The sequence below is a fragment of the Corvus cornix genome, chromosome 2 (genome assembly GCF_000738735.6).
Source record: "Corvus cornix cornix isolate S_Up_H32 chromosome 2, ASM73873v5, whole genome shotgun sequence".
In the NCBI taxonomy this organism is placed as follows: Eukaryota; Metazoa; Chordata; class Aves; order Passeriformes; family Corvidae; genus Corvus; species Corvus cornix.
The window spans coordinates 6,019,460-6,041,879 of record NC_046333.1 but is presented as its reverse complement, the minus strand read 5'-3'; the positions used below and the strand labels follow the sequence as shown (position 1 = coordinate 6,041,879).

The window sequence follows — 22,420 nt, the reverse complement described above, 5'->3', positions numbered from 1 at the left end:
GTTTAATGATATGGAAGCTTCTATGTTGACATCTGAAATGAGAAGTTGACTCTTGTCTACAGGGCTCTGTCAACTTAAATCTCATTTACTTATTACATTGCTTAACTGGTAATGATAATGTGTGAGACCCCAGAACTATTACAAATGATTCATGATTGCCATATATATTGCAGTAGGAAAGAGGAACCCTTGGACCCAGACACGGAAATATATTATTTTAAAAAAACCCAAACAAATCAGAAGAACAGATGACTATAGGAAGATGCAGTATCAGGACTTGGAATTGGTCTTAGCCCATTTTTATAATTGATGGCATTTAAAGCTGGTTCTGAAATTGTTTTTTACCTGTCTGAGACTCAGGTGCAGAATGGTTAAATCTGTTCAGTAAGAGAGAAGACATGGAGGGAAGAATAAAAATACTTATTTCCCAGCAGATATAACCAAAACCTTTCATGTTGTAGTAGCACTTCCAACAGTGGGTATTTTGATGTGATTTTTAAGCCTTTGATTCGGGGGCGGGGATAAATAGCAGGAGGCAGTTCCTCAGAGAGGGAGATCCTCCTTCAGTGAGTATGATCTCAACACAGTACACAAAGCTAAGCAATTAACCTCATGCTAAATGGGTGTCTGTGGTAATCACCAAGGTCTGGATTTATCCCGCCTAAGTTTAGAAACCTATCTGAGCTGCTTAAGCTGGGAGTTCGGTAGCTCCACTTGTCTCTGTATCCCCCAGAGAGGCATTTGCAGAGGATGAATCAGATCCCCAGGGGGCTGAGGAGCCTCCGGTGCTGACTGTGAAGGGATTGACTGACCTAGGCACGCTTTAGATGCCCAAAGCTGGAAGTGCTGGGGCTGTCACACACCACTGCAGCAGCTCTGTCAGGCTCTCCCCTGCGTGTGTGGGTGTTCCTAGTGGCTGAGTTAGAAGGTTATAAAGAGAAATTCAGCTGATAAGAGATCAAAGCTGTACCTAGAGATTACTGTGCGCTGCATTAAACGGTAAAGGAGCAACTTGATTTTTCACAATGCAGTTCAGGACTCTGTACTTTGGCCTTGTGTTGTTTGGATGGTGTAACCTTCAGGCAGTAAGTGGTAAATGATAACTCTTCTCTAGTGTGACATTACGAACCATGAAAGGAATGCAGAGAGGTTGCAAATTCAGTAACGAACGTGTTTGCGCCGTTTCCACCTTGTCCATATTTTGAAGTGGAGTGTGGTACATTGGGCATTATGTGGCTGGATCCTTTTCTTTCATCCTTTCTTCTTCCCCTGATGCATAAGACACTGTGAAAATACCACTATTCCCTGCAAACACAAGCATTTCTGTGGTACCTCATTTCCTGGCCCTTACAGGTTTCCCCTTTCCCAACATGAGAGGAGCCCAGGCCAGAAGGTGCTGGCTCCAGATTGGAGTGTTGTCCTTGAGGTCTCTTTTGGTGGAAGACAAGGCTGGGGCTTCCTCTGCTTGCAAGAAGTGACAACGGCAGAACATGCCTACAAGGGGTCCTTTCCATATGATTGTGTAGTGAGCCACTGTCCTCCAAATAACTTTCAAGCCAAGTAATGTCCCAGAGTGTTCTTAACAAGAGGAAAAGTCAGCCAGAAGGTAGTCAGAGACTTACTCTTATCTTGTGTGACTGAGTCCTGTTAAAACTGCAGACAGAGCACACAGAAGGGAGTCTGGTCTGTATTCATTTTGCACAGTCCTTGCTGGTCCAGCATATGGGAGAGGAGAGACGTAATGTACAGCTGGGACTCTCTTCCAGTCCTGGATAAAAGGGAGAAACCAGATTGTTCCTGCAGCTACTCGCTTGTTAAACAGTAGCGCTTCCCTGCAAAGCTATTCATGCTGTTTCTTAGCCAAAATGTAGTAAACTCCAAAACAGGGCTGTTAACTTGTTCAGCGTGAGAGGCTGTTACATCACACCCTGTGCTGGCAAGGAGCCTGGGAGCCAGGATGTGTGCAGCAGGTCCTTTGGTTTGGCTCTCTCCAAAAAGCCACCTATCAGAGCTCCATAATCTGCTGGGTGAGTAAAGAGATTGAAATCTGATGAAGAGAACAGAAAAGTGTTCTTTGATTCTGAGGTTGTCTTAAAAAAAACCCAAAACAGTACAGGCAGGGGATAAAGGAATCCAGTTTTCCAGCGTACCAAAACTTATTTCAGCATTTGTGTGGTTTAAGGCAGTGTATGAGAGTGCCAAGACATTACTGAGATTCAGCTGTGATTCACACCACAGTGAACTGATCACCAAAATTAGAGCCCAAAAGGCTCTCATTTAGCAGTGACAAAGCTCTGGCAGTGCTGGTGTGTCCAGGCTTCTTTTAAGTGCCTTAATAGCAGCACTCGGGTAGGTGCTTGTGTTCCCTAAGAGATCCCAGGGGCTCTAACAGGCTATCCTTGCTTAATCCTTTCTCCCTATGGGAACTGTTGCTATCCATGTGAAAATGTGTTTAAATTTAAAATATTTCTCCAATAGTGAGCACATTACTAATTAGTTGCAAACCCAGTAAAGGAATCACTCTGCGATGAGCTCTACAACAATTATGAAAATACTCCTGGGAAAATGTTTGGACCCACCTGATTTTGATTTCAGTCTCCTTTGACAGAGCATCATGCTGGCTCCACTGAATCGAATATAAATTCATAGGAGAATTATTTAATATGGTTGGAAAGTCCGTAGTGAGATTTAGTGCAACATAAAGAATAAGTGAACCAGCTCATTTGAATCTGAACTTTACAAAAATAGAAAGCTTCAGCTGTATCGCACTTTTTAATTACAGCTCCCATTTTTTTAATGTTCTGTTTCCCCACTTCACTTTCTCCCTATTAGCCATATCTTTTGTATCCCATTTGGTGGTTTTCTCCCATTTTAGTATTTAGAATATGCAAAAAGCATCTTGTTTTCCCTTTTATACTGATTTGTTGGGGTTTTTTTTTAAAGCTACTTACTTGTTTTAAAAGAAAAAATGTTCAACCACAACCTCCTGAAACACTGGTGTCCTCATATATTTGTATTCTGGTTGCAGTGTCCAGATTCATGCAATCAGTCTTACAATGCAGAGAAATTTTATTGCATAAAGATGATTTTTTCTGCCCTAAGGAAATGTGCATCTGTGTCAACTTTAGGCTTTTTCTGCAGCTACAGAAATAATTTAATTTACTATCTATGGGTTCACTCAGTGGAGAATTTATTTTAATGACATGAAGTCCTACCATTCCTGTTCCTCCTGGTCCTAGATCAAAAGGAGGAAGGTGAGGTGGAAAGGATGAATATCCAGCATGCTGAGTCCAGTCAATTCCCAGCTGCTTCGACAGCTCTCATGAGGCTATAAGTAGCTAAGGCAATTAAAAGTAGAGCATCTCTGGGGCTTTTTAAAGATACTCATTGGTACTGCAAAATCATGACCCCAGCACCCTGAAGACAGAGTCAGTAGCTTAAACCTAAATTACTTTTATCACCGTAAATCCTGCACTATGCATGGTATAAAAAGGCTAAACCTAAGGATCTGGCCTCGTGTGTCTATATAAATAGATACCTTTTGGTTAAGTACCATGATGTAAGAGGGTGCTGGAGGGACAGCCTCATGTTACCCATTGAACTGATTTCTCATGGCACTTTTTTTTCTGAATTTTAGACTTGTTAATTTAATAAGCATCCTGTTATTCTGCTTAGAAGATCAGAACTTCTGGTAAGAGTGACCTCCATCAGTGATTAGAAGCCGGATGTCTACTCTGTGATTTAATATAAAGCTGCAGTTTCATGCAGGGTCAGTGACAGTTTCTTACCAGCTGTATCTGGGCAATTTTGGAACACTGAAATTATCCACCATCAGGGTTGTTAATTCATAAAGCAGTAGGGATTGTAGACCAAAGTTTTTCCATGAGAATGGAAGAGAGATACACAGCTTTGAACCTGTTTGGTTGTACCTTTCCTGCTTCTGGATCAGACTAGAGGGAAAGTGACCTAAGAATAAGGAAAAAATTCTTATGGAAGGGAACTCCTAGAATTCCTAATCATCTTCATCTCCCTTAACTCAGTTTTGACTGTATTTTATTTTTAGATGCACTGTCTTTAATGGACAACAGATCTTTAAAGAATGTAAAAGGCTGGTTGATACCAGAAGGAAATTTTCTGTGTAAAGCAGTCGTATTCCTTTCTCACTTCCTCACAACATTCCCCAATGCCTTCCTCTGACTGGATGAAATAAACTGGTGAAGTTAGGAGAAATAAAGGAGACAACCCAAAAAGGGCTCACTCCTGTTTGCCTTCTTTCTCTCAGCTTTCACATTTTATAGTGTCACTACCTGCTTGTGCAAGAGGAGAGCAAAACAGCTCTTTAAAAATGCAGCTGGTTTGTTTTTTGGTTTGTTTTTTTTCTTTTAAGATTACAATCAAGCAAGTCTGGCCATTTGAAAGTCAGCTGCATGGGCTGCTGACTCAGAGAAGGACTAGATACCATCTTGGCAGCAGCTTGGAAAAATGTTTCCATTGTGCTGGTGAAATGAATGCAAAATATTTATTCTTTGAGCTTGTTCACAACAGCAGCTCAGTTCTCAGCTGGAACTGAGGGTGTGGCCATGTGGAAAGCATTTGTAGGAAGACAATAATGATTTGTACAGGGCCCAAGGTGTGCATAATCTTATTTTATGATTAACAAAGGAGAAGTCTCCTACCATATGGGGTTTATAAGTTGAAGCGTAAACCAGTGAAGTAATCAACAGAGAATAAAAGAGATAAAGTAATGGAGGGAGAAGGTCAGCAAAACAAAGGAAGGGAGCAGAATTCAAGAGGGGAGGGATTACTTTAGTCTTTTTGCATGTTTAGGGTTACAGTAAACTGCCAGTGCTAAGGTTAGTACCTTAGACTTTTGAAATTTTGATTTATCATACTTTGTCACTTGCAACTGCACAAGCCAGGGCATCTGTGGTATGTAGAGAATCTTCTTCCTTGTACCTCTGAACAGAAAGTTATTAACTGCTATTTTGTGGTATATGAGCACATATGATTCAAGCAGAAAAATAAACATGCTTTTTGCCCTGGGGACCTCGTTGTCCAAGAGCCTGATCTAGCAAAACAGGCCAGGCAAATTCTAAAACTGTAAGAAAGCATTGGCTTAAGCAGGGTTGTTCCTAAACACTACCTCCAGTGCATGCCTGCAGAAGAGATTTTAAGTGTAGCCATAACAGAGTTAGCAATGACAGAAGGCACTGAGGAAAGGTAACCTGAAGGTTACAGCACTGGGTTTGGTTGGGGTTGCTATGTATTTATGTTGCTGAATCTCAGGTGCTGTTTTGTTCTGGCTGATGTCAATGTGGTGATGGCCTTGATCCAGGAAAACACTTAAATGTGTGGTTGGATTTAAGCACAGTGGTAGCTCTGTTGGAGTCAACAGTACTGGAGCACTTAAAGCTAAGTGTGTGTGTCAAGTCACTTTGCTGGATCAGGGTCTTTGTGCAATTTTTATGGTCTATTAAAACATTTAAAAATGACAACAGCAGGTACTGAAGATGAGAAAGGAAGCTGAAGGACAGAGGATGAGAAAAGAGGAAAATATTAAAGGTTCAGAAAAGAGAGGAGAGGAGAGGAGAGGAGAGGAGAGGAGAGGAGAGGAGAGGAGAGGAGAGGAGAGGAGAGGAGAGGAGAGGAGAGGAAAGGAGAGGAGAGGAGAGGAGAGGAGAGGAGAGGAGAGGAGAGGAGAGGAGAGGAGAGGAGAGGAGAGGAGAGGAGAGGAGAGGAGAGGAGAGGAGAGGAGAGGAGAGGAGAGGAGAGGAGAGGAGAGGAGAGGAGAGGAGAGGAGAGCTCTTGGTGACAAATGCTGCTGACTGAGTGGCAGGGAGGATGGCAGCTGGAAGATGGCTATCTGCCTGCTGTTGTGTGTCTGGCATTTCTTTGGGTGTCAGGATTGTATTTACTTGGAAACATTCATGGTGTGTCCTACCTCAGGACCGAGCTCCTTGTGTAAATGGGAACAGCTACAGATGGAGACACAACTTATGAGAGAAGACACCTGACCCCTTTCCTATCCCTTTCCCTTGAGGCTGCCAGAAACAACTGCACAAAAGTACATCCCAACAGACATCCTGCACACAGGAACAGGACACTGCCAAAGCTGATCTCTTAGGAAGCACTGTGAGGAATACAGAATCACAGAATTATTCAGGCTGGAAAAGACCTCTAAGATTATTGAGTCCAACCTTTGACTGGTCACTGAGTGCCACATCCAGTCATTTCTTGAACACCTCCAGGGATGGTGACTCCGGCACCTCCTTGGGCCTCTTTTCCAATGTTTAACAACCCTTTCCATGAAGAAATTCCTCCTGATGTCCAAACTGAACCTCCCCTCATGCACCTTGAGGCTATGGCCTCTTGTCTTGTCACTGGTTGCCTGGGAGCAGAGCCCAACCCCACCTGGCTGCACCCTCCTGTCAGGGAGCTGTAGAGAGTGATAAGGTCTCCCCTGGAGCCTCCTTGTCTCCAGGCAAAACCCCCCAGCTCCCTCAGCTGCTGCTAACAGAACTCACTCTCTAGACCTTTCTCCAGCTTCACTGCCCTTCTCTGGACACGCTCCATCCCCTCAATGTTTTTCTTGTGAGGAGCTCAGAACTGGACACAGCACTTGAGGTGTGACCTCACCTGTGCTGACTACAGAGGGACAATCATTTCCCCAGTCCTGCTGGCCGCACGAGTCTTGATACAAAATAGTTGACACAGAAAGTGCACAACTGTCTTTCCTGGAGTATGCCATGAGGGCATGGCTATGGTACAATATAAACAGGTTACTAAGTAGTTTCTTCCATCATCAAAGATTTTATAGGTACAGAGGTTACACTCTGAAGATACGGATGTGTTCTTCGGCCTTCTTTTTCTCATGACCTCGAGCATTTGGCTGTTGCTGTTTCAGGGAAGAAATCTTGGAATTCACTGAGGGTTTCAGTTGCAGAGTCATTAAGGAAAGCAAGAGTTTAAAGAGGAGAAAAATAATGCCAACAGCTGATCAAGGAGACCTGGCTGCAACCATCTGCACCATCAGAGATTACTTGTGCAGCCCCATGTCACTTGGTCTCTCAGTGCCTCAGTTTCCCATTTATAAAAAAATGGGGCTACAGTGCTCTAAGTCAGAAATGTTCTAGTGATAAATACATTAAAAAATTATACTTAACTCAGATATTTTTTGAACAGGAGTTGCAAGTGGCTTAAGATAAGCTAAGCAGATTCTATCTAAGATAGAATCTGTTGTGTTTAAAGTTTGTAGCAACAAGCTTTTACACTCCAGGCTGTAACTGTGGCCAGGAAGCCCTCATGTTTTCAGAGCACATCAAGATTTACACAAAAGATCACTGTGAAGTCAGCTGCTCTTCTGAGCCCCAGGGAGGCATGTCAAGAAATAATTTCAGCTCTTCGCCGACATTTAACTACAGACTCAATCTGCATCTAAGGTTACATGCTGTGAACCCAGCATTTGACATATCCACACTGAAAGCATCCACTGCCCATGACTAAACTTTTGTATCTGCATCTCTACCAGCTCTGCAGGAACATGAGCATGGTGGCTGGGTTGCTGGAGGTGTATCCCTGCTCCTTAGTGTGGAACTCATTTCACTTTTTTCAGTTCTACTTCCTGGAATACAGGGAAAAGCCTTACCACTATTTGCATGTCCCTTTATGATCTTGTTTGTAGTCATGAAACATTGAGCTCAGGTGCTTGATACGCTTCTTGCTCAGCACAACCCTTGTTTCAGCCCTTCCAGAGCATGTCAAACCACAGAACCAGCACTGAACACAATCTGGTTTCACTGGCAGTGTACCTGGAATGATGGAAGGATGTAGTTAAGAGGCTGTTAAAAGGGAAAGCATGTGTGGCAGAAGGAAGATATCCATTGCATGTTGCTGTCATGGCAGATTATTTTGTGCATAGCAATTAAAAAAAAGAGGCAGCACACAAAAATGAGGCCTGGAGTGATCAGCAGTAATCTGGAATGAATTCAGGAAGGTTAGGTTCCTCCAGCTATGCACATTCAGTGCCATCTGAAAAACAGCTTTTAGTGAAAAATTAATTTACTTGGAGATTACAGGTCAACCATAGTCTGTATGTTGAAGGAAGTTCATTAATATGTTGGGGGTTTTGTGCATAATAGCAGCTACTGTGAGATAACAGGCCTCACAAGCTATAGTGGGGCCCCTGATAGCATTCATGCCTCGAGTTTGTCAGCTGCAGGGTGGGCTTGAAATCTAATGCAAACACACAAGCCCTGAGTGCTACAAGGAAGTTCTCCTCGGTGTTCAAAGTCTTCCTAGAACTTCACTGAAAAAATACATCATTATATTTGCCTGCCTCTTTGAGAGAGCTTCCAAAAGCTCCTTCTGTAGCTCTCCTGGGATTCTCAGTTGTGGTGAGCCCTGCAGAAAGTGCAGAAAGTTTCCTATTTAGCTGGTTACCTGCACCTTGAGGCACAGCAGCTCGTGCCACAGAGGGGGTTATTTGTTCAGTCCAGGTCCATGCAAATTTCTTGAAGTTTTATTGAGGTTCTGGGTGACTCAGCTCTGAGCAGAAGGTTGTCTGTATTTCTCAGAAAGCCACCCTTGTAACTCTGCCCTACATCTGATGTCCAGGTTCAGTAGATCTGATTCCAGCCTTTCAGAACTGCTGATGGTCATAAAAATGACAGGCTGGGAGAGCTGGGGCTGCTTGGAATGGAAAGAACTTCAGGGAGACCTTAGAGCACCTTCCAGTGCCGTAAGGGGCTACAAGAGAGCTGGAGAGAGACTCTTCACAAGGGCGTGTAGTGACTGGACAGGGGGAAATGGTCTTAAGCTGAAGGAGGGAAGGTTTAGAATAGATTTTAAGAAGAAATTATTTACTGTAAGGCTGGTGAAGCACTGGACTTGAGGTTGTGGCTGCCCCATCTCTGAAAATGTTCAAGGCCAGGTTGGATGGGGCGCTGAGCCAACCTGGTCTAGTGGAAGGTGTCCCTGACCAGAGCAGGGGGTTGGAACAAGATGATCTTTAGGATCCCTTCCAACCCAAACCATTTTGTGATTCTAAAATTACATTTTGATGATGTACTACAAGTAGTTTACTAGAATTTTGCATAGTTTACTCAAGCCTCAAGTGTGGTATCAATTAACTTCAGGCTTTTATGGGGGAAAGTGTTTCATTTTAAGTTTAAAAAATATCACTGAAAGCTGGTGTAATAAGTGTTCACACAGTGAAGTCACTACTCATGAGTGAGCTTTGAAATATAACCCTAAGATGAAGAAAGCAAAATGGTAGATAGTAAATGTGTTTATTTGAATCAGATTTGGCTCTGAGTATTTTTTTTTTCATTTGTTATTCTCAGTGGCCTCGGTTCTGCAGATTACTCATCAGTACTCTGGCCTCAATCCAGCTAAAGTACTTAAGTAAGTGCATAACTTTAACTAACACGAATAATCCTGTACTCAATGCCAGCAAATGAAGACACACATCAATATGGGCTCACTTTCTTCTTTTCCATTCACTTCAACTTAGTGGATGCTTACCTGTTTTTACCATTAGTAGCATCTTAATCTGTTCTGTTTGTTTAAATGTACATTTCTCACAAGAAAATATCTACTATATTCAGGCTTAGCACCTGATTGCTGCAGCTCTCTCCCGCAATAATTTCCCCTTGCTCTTAACTGAGCCCCTGAGTGTGATGAGAGGTTGGTCCTATTTCAAAGAGCCTAAGGAGCACTCAAGCATATGTGTAAAAGCAGCTGAAGTCTTTTTGAGCATATACAGTAACAAATATTTACTACAAGAACACTTAAAAACTCTGGAAGAGATAAAAACCAAGTGGCATTCCTGTGTTTGCAGTCAGGTAGAACACTTGTGACATCTGTATTCGTAACAAACTCAGGTTGGTTCCTCACAAGCGCTTGACTTCTTTCACAGTTGTGTTCAAAAGGACAGGATTTAAATTGTTGGGCTGTTTGATTAATAACATGTCACACTGATAATTTTGATTTGGACTCCACCTATACTCAACATGAGTAATCTGAGGAAGGAATGCTGGCCACAAGGGCTCGTCTAGAGAATGCCTCTGATATTCTTGACTCAAAACTCCACCTTAGCTGAGTAGCAGAGTGATACAGGATCAGACACACAGCTACAGATTAGAGGTTATGTAAACAAATCCTGACTCTTCTCCACTCCTGCCTTGACTTCTCTCTAAGAATTTCACTTGGGATCTAGTCTATTCCTTCATATTTTCCTTTCTTTGAAGTTTATTTTTCAGAAGTGCTTAACTCTTCTCTCACTGGGACCATTTTTTTTGCCTTAAACTGAGGTGCTGGAGGACACTGTTTGTGTGTAAAATAGGTTGTTTCTGGTGTTAGATCAAAGGAAGTTTTGTAAATCTTTTCTGTTCTCAATTAAGTCAGGAACAAAACTCACTGGGATTAAAATGCAAGTTCATTTCCATACAGAAATATTTAGGCAGGGCTCACCACTAAAAATGTGAAATCTCTCTGCACGTTCATTTCACGTATCTCCAGGGTAAGGAGATTTCAATACTCAGTATTGCAGTGGGGAATTAGTAGAAAAGAATATTGTCCATTTCATCATCTTTCCTTGTGCAGAATGCACTCCAAATTTCCTTTTTTTTTTTTTATTATTAATGATTTGGCTAAAATTTATTGTTGTTCCATTTATGTTACCCATTTGGCCTGCTAAAGATCCTCAACTGCTTATCACTAACAATTAACTCTGTAAAGTAATTAATATCATAGCTACTGTTATGTGGGAGGATACCTGTAGCAGGAGGCTCGTTATAAAATGTAAAAGCAATATACAGTTCTTCTGTATTCCATGCCAAAAGGCTCCTGCTTTGGATCACTGTGTGAGTCATATTCTGATGATATTGGGATGAAGTAAAAAAATCCTTTCAGGGTAGAGTTCTTATCCAATGGTAGACTCTGTCTGAGCTGTTTCGAAATGAAATCATTAGAGCTTTTTCAGCCTCACTGTAAATACTAGAAATACATTTAGACTAGATACTCTTGCTCCCTCACTTTCATATCTGCTGCAGGACAGGTGTGCCCCTAATTCGTCGAGGGCCTCTCAGATTAGGGACAGAGCACCCAGCTGAATCCAGTAAGGATCCAGTGGGGAACATTGTCAGTGACAGGCTTTTTAATGGGGCTTGGTTACCCTGTTCTAAACAAATTGTAAAATCTGAGCCACCTTCATTACACACAGTATGCACTGACGTGAGTAGAGCATTTAATATTTCAAAAGCCTTTTAAGACCAAAGCAATTTTTATTGCATTCCTTCTGGATATGGGAAATAAAAACCCGAATCCAGTATTTTGTATGAAGCATCCCCTTCCTTACTGGTTTGTTTGGTGCTGGAGCAGACTTTCTTTAGAATAAAAGGTAGAAACTACAGTTCCTGCTCAGCTGCTTTGTTCACTCTGAGCTTTTTGAGATGAAGAGGACTCCGTGTCAGACCAGACCCGGAGCTCTGTGCTGGGACCGTATCCTCGAACACCCCACAGACTCAGGGACTGCCACTCCAGTCAGCATTTGTACCACACAGGTGGCATTTTCAAATACAGAAGGGATCCAAGCTGGGATCCTGACCTCAGCCTCACTGATTAAAGTGTTCTCAGCTGTCATAAACCCACTGGTATCAGTTACCACACTATAGCAAAAAACAAGCAGGAGTTTAATTTACAGTTTAACCAGCAGATGAAAACTTTTTCTCTCCAATAACTTGTCCTTTTCCACTTCACAAACCAGGCTAAAGTAAACCAAAAATAAGCAGGAAGTGTTCTAAATTAATTTTGCACAGATTGCAAGAGAATAAACATATTTATGACATACATTTGGGAAAAATGGTAAGTTGTTCTTTGACAGTTCATCAGGAGAGGAGTTGTTAACTACTTCAGTTGTGTAGAACTGTAATTGTAGTACGGAGCAGTAGCAAATGGTGGGAAAATTACCATTCGTAGTTTACTCTTGCATTCAAAATGGCTTTGCCTTGATTTGCATTTAGATGGGAATTCCTTCTGTTGCTCTTCAATCCATTAGGTTTTATAAGGTAAGTAGCTTTTTTTTTTCTGAAGTGCTGGGAAGGACATTCAGTTTTACTGCTGAGCTGTGCAGGTGGCACCCCAGCATATCCATATTCAGCCATCAGGAAAGAGAAAGGCAGCCTTGAATTTACCTGGAAATGCCTATTTCTAAATAAAGCACAGGTAACACTTTTGTTGCAATGCCTGAGTAAGTCTGTTCCACACAGAGTTGTGACTTGCAGCAGCATTTCTTTTTTTAGGTTATTCATTCTATTCCTACCTAGTCACCAAAGACCAATATGTAATCTTTATTAGTACTCAGACAATATTTGCTTTAGAATTTTTCTCTTTCAGGATTAAGGCTACTTTTTTGAAGGGAGGGAGAAAAAGAAAATTTACATTTGTATTAGATGCTTAGTAAACTGGTTTTTGTACATAACGTACATATAAAGAATTCTCATTGAATTATCATACTAAGACTATAAATATTTTTCTAAAGATTGGACAAATATAGAAAATAAAAAAAAACCCCAAGTCTGGAAGGGACATTAAAAATTCATTTTCCCCCATCAACACAATCAACTATATGGAAATAATAATGAAAAAATGAGATTTTTTTTAGCCTATTAATCCTCCTGTGATGAAGATTTTAGAGTATTTTTCAGCAAAACATGCTGGTGCTTCACTTCTGTTGCACTCAGAAAGTTCTCCCAAAGTCCAACCTAAGAATTCTTTGCTAAAGGCTAAGTAGATAACTTCTCATCCCATAACCAGTGGACGCAGAAGATAATTAATCATTTTTCTTCTTGCAAAAACACATCATGTTTGGAGACTGTTGAGGTATTTTCCTTCCGTCTTCTTTTTTTTCTTTTTTTTTTTTTTTTTTTTTTTTTTGCCTTTGTAGATGAAGAAACTGGGATGTTTTCAAGTTCTTCTTTACAGGTCATGTTTTCTGAACACCTAGGTCATTGCTGTTCCTTTTTTTAGACTTAGTTCATTCTTCAGTTTAATCCCTAAAACTGAATGCAGTATCCCAGCTGGCATCTAACCAGGGAATGTGTAGAACAGATGCTCCATGTCTTACCTTTAACACATTTGTAAATAGTGTGATTTTTTTTTTTTAATTTCCAAGAAACTGACATTGTAGTCTCACATTTAGTTTCACTCCCAGGTCTTTTCCTTGCATGACTTCTGAAAGTCAGTCCTTTCCCATTTTATTTTTATTCCCACACACAACTTACCCATATTAAAGTGCATCCTGTTTTTCAAAGCACTGCAGCAATTTTCAAGATTATTTCAAGTTCTAAGGCTGTCCCTAAAAGAGCAGCTTCTTTTACCACTGAGTCACTGTGAGTCATTTGAAAATGTGGTCAGATTATTCATTATTTCTTCATCGAGCCATCGGTGGAAACACTGAATGATATTAGACAGAACACAGACCTCTGTGGAACCCTCTCTTAAACCCTTCCAGTTAGATAAAGAAATCTTAGTACCTTCCTTGAGAATATTGTTGTGACCTTTAGCAGTTGTTTCACCCAGACAATCTGGTTTGCTTGTGTGTGTGTCAGGCAAGTGTCAGAAGTCCAGTGAACTCACACTGCATCTGCTCCCCTCAGCACTTCCAGCCTGTCATTAGAGAGACTGAGAGTGCCTTGGCTTTGGGTGCACACCTTGGCTGTTACTGATGATCCTTCTTCCCTTTATCTGCTTGAAATGGGGGTAGTTGTTCTCTTACACATCCTGGAATCAAAGTTACACCAAAGAGTGTAGGGCAAGATGACAGGAAACTATATAAAAAATGATGATCTGCTGATGTTAATCAGGGTTCACGTCCCTGAACCATGGCTTAAATACTTAGCATGTTCTTATGATAAAGAATGATGTTCCTTCAGTAGGACACAGGACTGAAAGGACTCCTAGATTATCAGAAAAAAGAAACAGAGATTATCAGATAAGCTTTAATGTATTCATTATAAGTGCATCTATAATTTACAGGACTGATTTTACTTCCACAGAGTATTAGTCACTCCTCACTCCCTTTACCCTAGGAAGCTAAAGAAAACAGCCAGAGACAAAGTAAGCAGTTACCAATTAAAATTTACATTCCAGCCTTCCCAGAAATCTTAAAATCTCTTTTGTTTACATCTACCTTTTATGACTTTTGCTGTTGTATCAACCATGAATTGTTTTACTTTGTCTCTACAAAGATTGATGCCACTGCTGTATTAAGGTTGTGTTGTAGGTCTGTGGGGGTTTTTTGGCATAAATAGCATTCCTGTAAAAATGTGGCAAACAAAAAGTGTATTCAGGCAGTTTTGGGTTTGCACATATTTCTCTTCTTAACTTTTCTCTCTAGCATTTATGTTGCCTGGCAGTATTTAGGATACAAGCGTGTACTGTCCTGTTGCAGTGGGTATCTCAAACAGTTAAAATGGGTTACCTGATACACTCTGATAGCAAATTTTTGAAGTATAATTTGGATAAATCCCTTGGTTATAGTTAAGGGAAACCTTCTGTGGCAGTAGAACAAATAGGCACAGAAAACCCAGGTAGGAAATGTTGCAATATATAATATCACCCTACTGGAAATTACAGGTCCTTTTAAGGAAACATTTTTTCTTTATCTTTACCCAGTAATCCTTGTGTAAAATTACAGAAGGAGTTTGTATAGAGACAATACTGTTGAAAAGATCTTCTAATTTGTCTAATCCTGTCCACAACGAACAGGACAGTGTGTTGACCATGATTTAGGCTGACTTAAGAGTGGGTTGTTCCCAGAAGGTGTGGTCCCACTGTCACTCCTGCCCTAGACAATTTGTGTGCCAGTGCTGATACAACTAAACAGTGAGTTGGATCAGGAGCTGATCTGGATAAAACCCAATCTTTTCTTTTAGTCCCTTTGGTTTTCAGCTGCATCAGTTTCCTGTTCTGAGTCACTGTGTTGCCTACAAGCCAAAAGGAGCCAGAAAGCAAAGCGAGGAGCAAAAGGAACGCCATGATCAGCAGCTTGTGCCAAAATTGGTTTAAACAAATCGTGAGACTGCAGGCACATTGAAGGATGGGGTTTCAGCCTTTAGTTCTCCATTTCCTTTGGGTTTCTTTTTTGAGCAGTGTGGATGGTACAACATGTTTCCATTACAAATCTCTGTTGTATATTAAATTACTGTCTTTTTATTATGCTGAGTTTCTCATAGTACTCTTAGTCTGGATGTAGATTCTGCCACTGTAAAACCCCAATCTTGCAGTGAGCTCTGAGGTTCACAGCACAGTGTAGGCTTAACTGACTTCTTATGAACATATCATGTTCTGTAGCAGGTGAAATTCAATGCACACCTTTCAAGTCTCAGTGTCACTTCCAGCTACATTTCCTCATGGCTAGTGCTTACTAGATAATTATGGGGAGTAAATAAAAAAAAATAAATAAAATCAAGGCAGTTATTTCCAATCAGATAGGTCATCTTCTTCTCTTCCTTTGGTTAGGAAATGATGTTAAAAATTCTTATCACTATCAAGGTACACGATAAGGAAGATAATTAATTTAGAGCTGTTACAGCTAGCTCACAGAGATAATTAAAAGCTTCCAAAGCATTTTGATTAGTAGGCTGAAAATATTATAAATTAATATGAACTGCTCTGGTATCTTGTGTGAGTGGTCAGTTAGAACATTTACTGAAATCCTATAAGTGTCTTAAAAATACACCTATGAATGAAATACTCTAGAATTTTATTTTCAAAGGATCTTTACAGTAAAGAAGAACTGGCTATTGTTAACTTCCTCATATATCCTTAGAAGTGTCCTTAGAAAGAGGCAGCTTGGGAAAAGAAAAAAGCTGTCACCAACAGTTAGTTTTCTTGCTTGAAGCTTCACTGGACTTGAGAAATTACAAGACGGCTTTCTGTTTTCCCATAAATTTTGGCACTCTCTCCCCATCATAGTTTTATTTTCATTATCTTTCATATTTCCCTGCGTTTTATGCACATTACTGTGCTGTCCTAGGTCTAATCAACCTTCCCTCCTTGAAGGGCTTGCTGAACTTTTGAAACGTGAGCTTCCCCTTGGGACCAGTAGGTTTAAAATGTTCCCTGATGGCTCCTGTGACTCCTTTGGAGTACCATCCATGTGTGTCTGCCCACAAGATCTGCTGCTATTGCCAAAGAAATAATCTGTTTATCCCCTTCTACAGCATCTGTGCCTGAACTGGTCGTGCTGAGCTTCCTAAGCAGCCAGTGGGGACCTGCTCATTACCGTTAAGGAAGCCCAGCTAAAGCTTACCACACCTCACCGTCAAAATAAATGTAAATGACGAATCTATTTCGAATATTTTCTTATTTCCCTTGCTTCTGCCGTAGCCTGGCTTAGGGGCTCTGATGCAAATTTGGGGGCAGTAAATCCCATCCCTCGTAAACGGAAGCGTCCCGTGGTGTGAACCTCGTCCTTCAGTCTCTGCTGCCAGGGCGGCTTTGGGAGGGCAGAGCCGCGCCGCGTACCCGGGAGACGCCGACATTCGGGCTAATCTTGAATTGTAACTTAATCTGGAATTGTTTTAAATGGGAACGAGCGCGCCCGTGCCCAGAGCGGGTACCCCGGGATAGAGCGGGTACCCTGGGACAGAGCGGGTACCCTGGGACAGAGCGCGTATCCCGAGATAGGGAACACCTCGGGATAGAGGGGTATGGCGTGTATCCCGGGATAGAGGGGTATCCCGACATAGAGCGGGTGTCCCGACAAAGAGGACACCCCGGGATAGAGGGGGTATCCCGGGATAGAGCGGGGACCCCGGGATGGCGGTACCCCGGGACAGACCGGGTATCCCGGGATAAAGGGCACCCCAGGAGCGGGATAGCGGCTCGGCGCACTTGCGGGAGCTCCCGTCACACACAGGGGAACCTCCCTCAACACCCCTACACCCCCCGGGGGGCAGTGGAACCGTCCGCTTCCCCGCCGCTGCCTCGCAGGTGAACGCGCGGGAGTGTACCAATCCCCACTAGCGGGGGGAGAGAAGGGTTTCCCCCGCTTCACCTTCTCTCGCACTCCTCTAGTCCAGAGCAGCCCGGAGAACAACCGAGCCTGAGGAACGGGTTGCGAGAGACAGCGGCCTCGGCAGAGCTCTCAGGGCACTAAACCTCCCCCTCCTCGCCCTCCCTTTTCCACGCGGAAGTGGTAGCTCCTTCCCCCTCCCGCCGCTGACCAACGGGCTTGACTGCAGCAAAACGGAACGTACCAACCGCTCCGCCGGGGGGAGGGGGGAGCAGCGAGGCGTGGCGGGAAGCGCCGTCCTGCGAACGGGCGCCTGGGGAGCCGCTCCCGCCGAGCGGGGAAGAGGCGGCGCCCGCAGGAGGCACGGCCGGGGAGCCCGGGGGGAGCCCGGGGCTTCACCCGGGGGTTCATGGGCTGGGGGAGGGCGAGCCTCGGTTCCTCCCCCCGGTTCCTCCCCCGCGGTGTGTGCGAGCGGCAGCGTGTGCGGAGGCCGAGGGGCAGCAGCCGCCGTCCCGCCTTCCCTCCCTCCGCCCGCTCCGCGCTACCACTCCCCGCCCGATGCCGCCGCGGGGCCGGTGAGTCCGCGCCTGGATGCTCATCTCCTTCTCCTCTCTTCCCTCCCGCAGGCGGCGGCAGCGGCTCCGGCTCCCTCGCAGCTCCCGGCCGCCTCCGAAGGGATGCTGGAGAAACTAGAGCTCGAAGATGAAGGTAAAAATCCACGGCAGCAGCGGGGGGCCGGGGGCGGGCTGGGGACACCCACGCGCCCGGCAGGGTCCGGGCGGGGACACGGGAGCGGGGGATCCCCGGCGAGGAGCGGGGGATGCGCCGTGCCCAGGCCGTGTCCTTGCGGGGCGGGTCGCAGCCTCTCCGGCCGCGGAGACAGCCCGATGCCGCTGCGGTGCTTTTGTGCCCGTGTCGTTCCCGTTGCGGCGCTTTTGTGCCGGTGCCGCCGCCGGGCCGTGCCCGATCCGCGGCTGCCGCCGGCTGGGTCCCGCTCCGGGGGAACGCAGCCTTCATGGCACCCACACCTCCTCCTCCCCGTAAAACACCCGTTCTCCTCGAATACGTCTGCGATACCAAATATAGACTTTGAGAGCAGTGATGGAAAGCTCTTTCAACTAAAGCTTCCACTCCGTATGGCAGCACATACATCTGTTCAAAGCGGCAGCTGTACACTGAATTTTCCTTATGTGGCTGCGCTCTGTGGTTGTTCTTTGCTGTGCTCTGAAGAGCTGCAGTTCTGACAGAGTGTGCTGTGCTTCACAGGGCAACTCCTGGCAAGTTTTTCCTTCTTGCAAGCACCAAACCGTGCTGTGGGAAAGCGTGGATGTTTTTTTTCCTCCAACTTGCACCAAGCAGCCACTTTACCTCTGAAAGATCTGTGTTGAATATCTCGAGCTTTCATTTTCAGAAAGGATTAGCTTAGTGGATGCAAATGTGGATGCATGGCTTAATCTCTATGCTCAGCATTGTGAGGTGGCTAAGACTTCATGGGATGTGTTTTTCTGTAGTTGGTAACTCCTATTGTAAAATGTAGGACAAATATTTAAGGAAAACTTTGGAAATAGCAGGCTGAGTCATTCTGTGAGAAGATATATCTAAGCTTGTATGCTAATAAGGCAGCTTCTTGGTTACTAGCATGCTGCCTGCAGTTGTGGGACTGGTCTGGAAAAGTAACACCTTTTATTTTAATCTTTCTGTGTGAGAGAAAAGGAAGCTCTTAACAATTACATTCTTTGAGCTGCCTTTTTTTTTTTTTTTTTTTTTTTTTTTGGAGTCCAGACAGAGTTTGAATTGCAATGAAATGCTTGTGCCTTTGTGCATCTTGAACATGCTTAAGTATGAGTATTTGGTGGGGGGGATCTGGTACTAACTTGTAGGGGTTTTTTTCCTCACACTGTTTAACTATTTTTGGTTAGGCATTCATGTTATGCTTATGGAGAGGTACAAAGTTACCGATTTATCTATTTATTTTTACATAAAGCTTGCTACTGTGAGATACAAGTTCCTAAAACCTGCTGAATCATTAATAGTTAAGCCATTTTAAAATCTATTTTAAACATCTTACAAATGTAAGTATCTGGAAAGGATCTCTAGGTTAAAAAAAAATCTGAAACTACAAATCTTCAGTTTTGAAACACTTTTGCACTTTTAAAAGTATAACATAGGGTTATGTGGAGACACTTGATAAGAGTAAAGATCTACATGTCTTCTAAAACCCTGCAATAAAATAATCTGAATTCTTTAGAAAGTTTAGTAGTTTCAGATTTTTTTTTTCTGACTTTCAAGCTTCTGTTTTGCTTTTGTCTCCTAATTCGTTTAGCTCTAAAGTGCAGGCTTTGCGGATGCTCATGCTGGGTGGGTGAGAGCAGTTCAGGGGCCTGTCAAAAGATCATGTCTAATAGCAAACCTCTGGCCAGTTTAAAGTAGGGTGTGAGTTTTGAAAGGAAGCAGTCACCTTATTAGCCTTTCAGACTAAATGAGAACCTGGCTTTAGGCCTGATTTTAAAGCCAAGTGTAAAGGATGTAGAGTGCTGTATTCAGAACCTAGGATGTGACTAAAAGTGAGAGTGTGAATGTCAGACCAAACCCTGCTGCCCAGAGTGCTTCTGTGTGAGAGGGCCCAGAGAAAGAGACTCATAGAAAATTGAGATGCAGCTGGAAATGCGGCAGCTTAGTTGCAGTACCTGTTTTATGACCTAAATTTTTGCACTGGTTGCTGTCGTTGTATTTGTGCTAATATTGGGGGTGGGAGAGTAAAATGACATCTGAGATGTTCACTTTGTTGTTGGATGGCAAGTGGTAAGTGCTCAGAAGTTGAGAAACACCTTAGAAATCTTGATAAGGTTTCATTAAGTGGCTGTAGCCAAACTGTAACTGATGGATCTTTTGTCAAACTTAAAGTTTCTCTTCTGACACTTAAAATTGTGAGTTGAATGAGAAATTTGAGACTTGTTTTGGAACTGCTTTCCTGGCTTTGGAGTACTTGCTCTTGTGAGCTTTCCAGTTCTGTATCCATCAACAGTTGCTAACTATTTTGTGTATCAAATTATGCTGCAGTTTTGTTGAAACAGGGAGCTTAATAAAAAGAGCTGAAAAATGAGGCTCAGTGTGTGCACTGAATGCCATCCGGTATGTGAAATGGATTTGTTTGTCCCTGTCCTGAAAGGTTACACAAATGAGAATGTGAAAGGACAGAAGGCATTCATTTAATTTGGATTCTAATTAAGAGAGTGAAATTGAAAAAAATGGTGCTAGAAAGATTTATGATCTATGTAGTACTGTAATGAAATATGCTGAGTCTGGCCTGATGATGTGACTTCTAAATAAAACAGTGCTGTCAATTGAAGAGCTGTTTTAATTTTGTTTATATAAAAAGAATGTATATAAACTGGTTGGTACCTAATTAGCATGGACAGTATTAGATAGGATGTTATTGTTGCAGAGAGAAGTGCTGGTCATGTGTTTTGCTTAAAACATATTCATATATTTGGCTGAACTCTCTAAGATCAGCATAACTTCCTACTGGGTGGGTCACTGGTTCTGTCTAGGGCTGGCTTCATAATGTTGCTTGGGTGATGTGTGAGTCTGTATCTGAGTGAGATGATGTTAAACAGCTCCAATGCACCACGGCTGAAACAGGCTGCAGGCTCAGTATGTGCACAGAGGAGAAGGACTGGATAGGCCAGGGATATTTATTTTATTTAGGGCTCCCTAAAGTACCTTTCTGCAAGCAGCAGTCAGAGCAGGAAAGGAAAAACTCCCATGTAAGAAGTCCAGAGTCTCTTTTTAACTGAAGGGTGCTCAGCTTAAACAGAAAACTCTGAGTAAAATAGTCTGAACTCATCCTGCTCATCGTTCCTTGGATGGGAATGACCTACCTACATTTCCTCAAAAAGTGTGAGAGCTACCTGTTGATGGGTGTGGAGTTTTTCATTGTAGCCTGAAATACAGTGCTGAGACCTCTCATGAAGGTAATAAATTATCAAAAACTGGTTATCTTCATACATATAATGGGTTTTCTTCTTAAGCTCCAGTGTTTGTGCAGTAATGTTTCTATAGTAAGATTATTTCTGCTTCTGATAAGTGTCAGGAGTGGTTCTGGGTTTTCTTTTACGGATGATATGATGAGCTTGGAAAAGGACAACGAGAAATTATTCCAAAGATCTCATATGAAAAAGGACTTTAGTTAATGATTTACACTTACAAGCTCTGATTTGTTAAGCTGGAATTCCATAAATGGTTGTGTTCCAACATCTACCTGTGCTGTGAGAGGAGAAACTAGGGTAGAGTAGCAAATGGATGCCTGTCAGGTGTATTGATTCAGTGGGTATAGTTTTAGCATGTTATTTTGGAAACCAGTTTTGTTGCAATGTTGTCTCTTACCCATTTTAAGCTCTTCCTTCTGCTCACGTTGAGTAATTAAGTAGTAGCTGCTGAAAGCAGAGTTAACTACTTTTCTGTAGCATCTGCAAACCCTTTTTGGAGGTGTTTTCTGCAGACTGAGTTAATTTAATTGCAGGGTTACGCTGTGTCTGTGCTCAGTTCCTAGTCTGGAAAAAGGGAATTCTGCAGAGTGTGTGCAGCAGTTGTAGCATCAGCGTCATGGGACCGATGTGCTCCTTCTTGAACGCTCTACTTCTCTGGATTGTTGCACAAGCAGCATTTAGACATTGGATAAACAGTTGGCATTAGAGTGGAATCTCTCCTAGGAATGCTCTGGCCTTCATCTCACTCTCCCTGAATCATGCATCTCTTCTGTTACCTGCTCCTTTCTGGCTGTCCTTTGAAATAGACTTTCACCAGTAATTGCATCTTCTCTTCGCTGCTGTTGTGTCTGGGGTCATTCCTTCCCTGCTCTGTGGGTTTTCTTACTGTGTCTTATTAAAAATAGTTTCTTGAGCTCTTCCTGCCTGCCGGACTCCCGCTGTCAAGTGAATATCTGAATCAAGGTATGAAAATAGATGTCACTCTGGGGCCAAAAATAATTAAAAGAAGCTTGTAATAAAATGCATGTTAATAGGCAGGTTGGGTTTTGTTTCCTTCTTAAGACTGAAGGATCAAGTGCTTGGGTTAGGAGGTGGTAAAGTTAAGCCATTGTTTTGCAACTGTAATTAATTTCTAATAAACATTCATTATGTGATTGTTACGGCTGATGCTCTCTGGCACATAGAAACAGCATTTTACCCACAAGATGTGCTTTGAGATACCAGGGGACACGGTGATAGTGATAAGGGGATGTTTTGTATTAAGTTTTCCGTAGTTTAGAATCCTGAGTGAATAGTAAGAAATTGTTAAGCAGAGATGATAATTGGTATTAGTAGATTCATAAAATCTTTCCTATGATCTACTTTCCAAAGTAGTTAAAGAACAACATATGTGGAGTATTCAGATGTTCAGCTT

At 42.8% G+C, this 22,420-nt stretch overlaps 1 protein-coding gene across 7 annotated transcripts in view; it reads left to right on the top strand.

Annotated features, from left to right (window-relative positions):
- PRKAG2 (protein kinase AMP-activated non-catalytic subunit gamma 2) overlaps window positions 1-22,420 on the top strand; it is a 212,908-nt gene that overhangs the window by 147,909 nt on the left and 42,579 nt on the right. For 6 of the 7 annotated variants that reach the window (XM_039570812.1, XM_039570818.1, XM_039570826.1 and 3 more), the window contains one exon: window positions 17,644-17,725. In XM_039570812.1, coding sequence (XP_039426746.1) covers window positions 17,644-17,725 — 82 coding nt within the window. Of the gene's footprint in view, window positions 1-17,283; window positions 17,379-17,643; window positions 17,726-22,420 lie in introns of those variants that run through there. The other variant, XM_039570849.1, reaches the window with a different exon arrangement.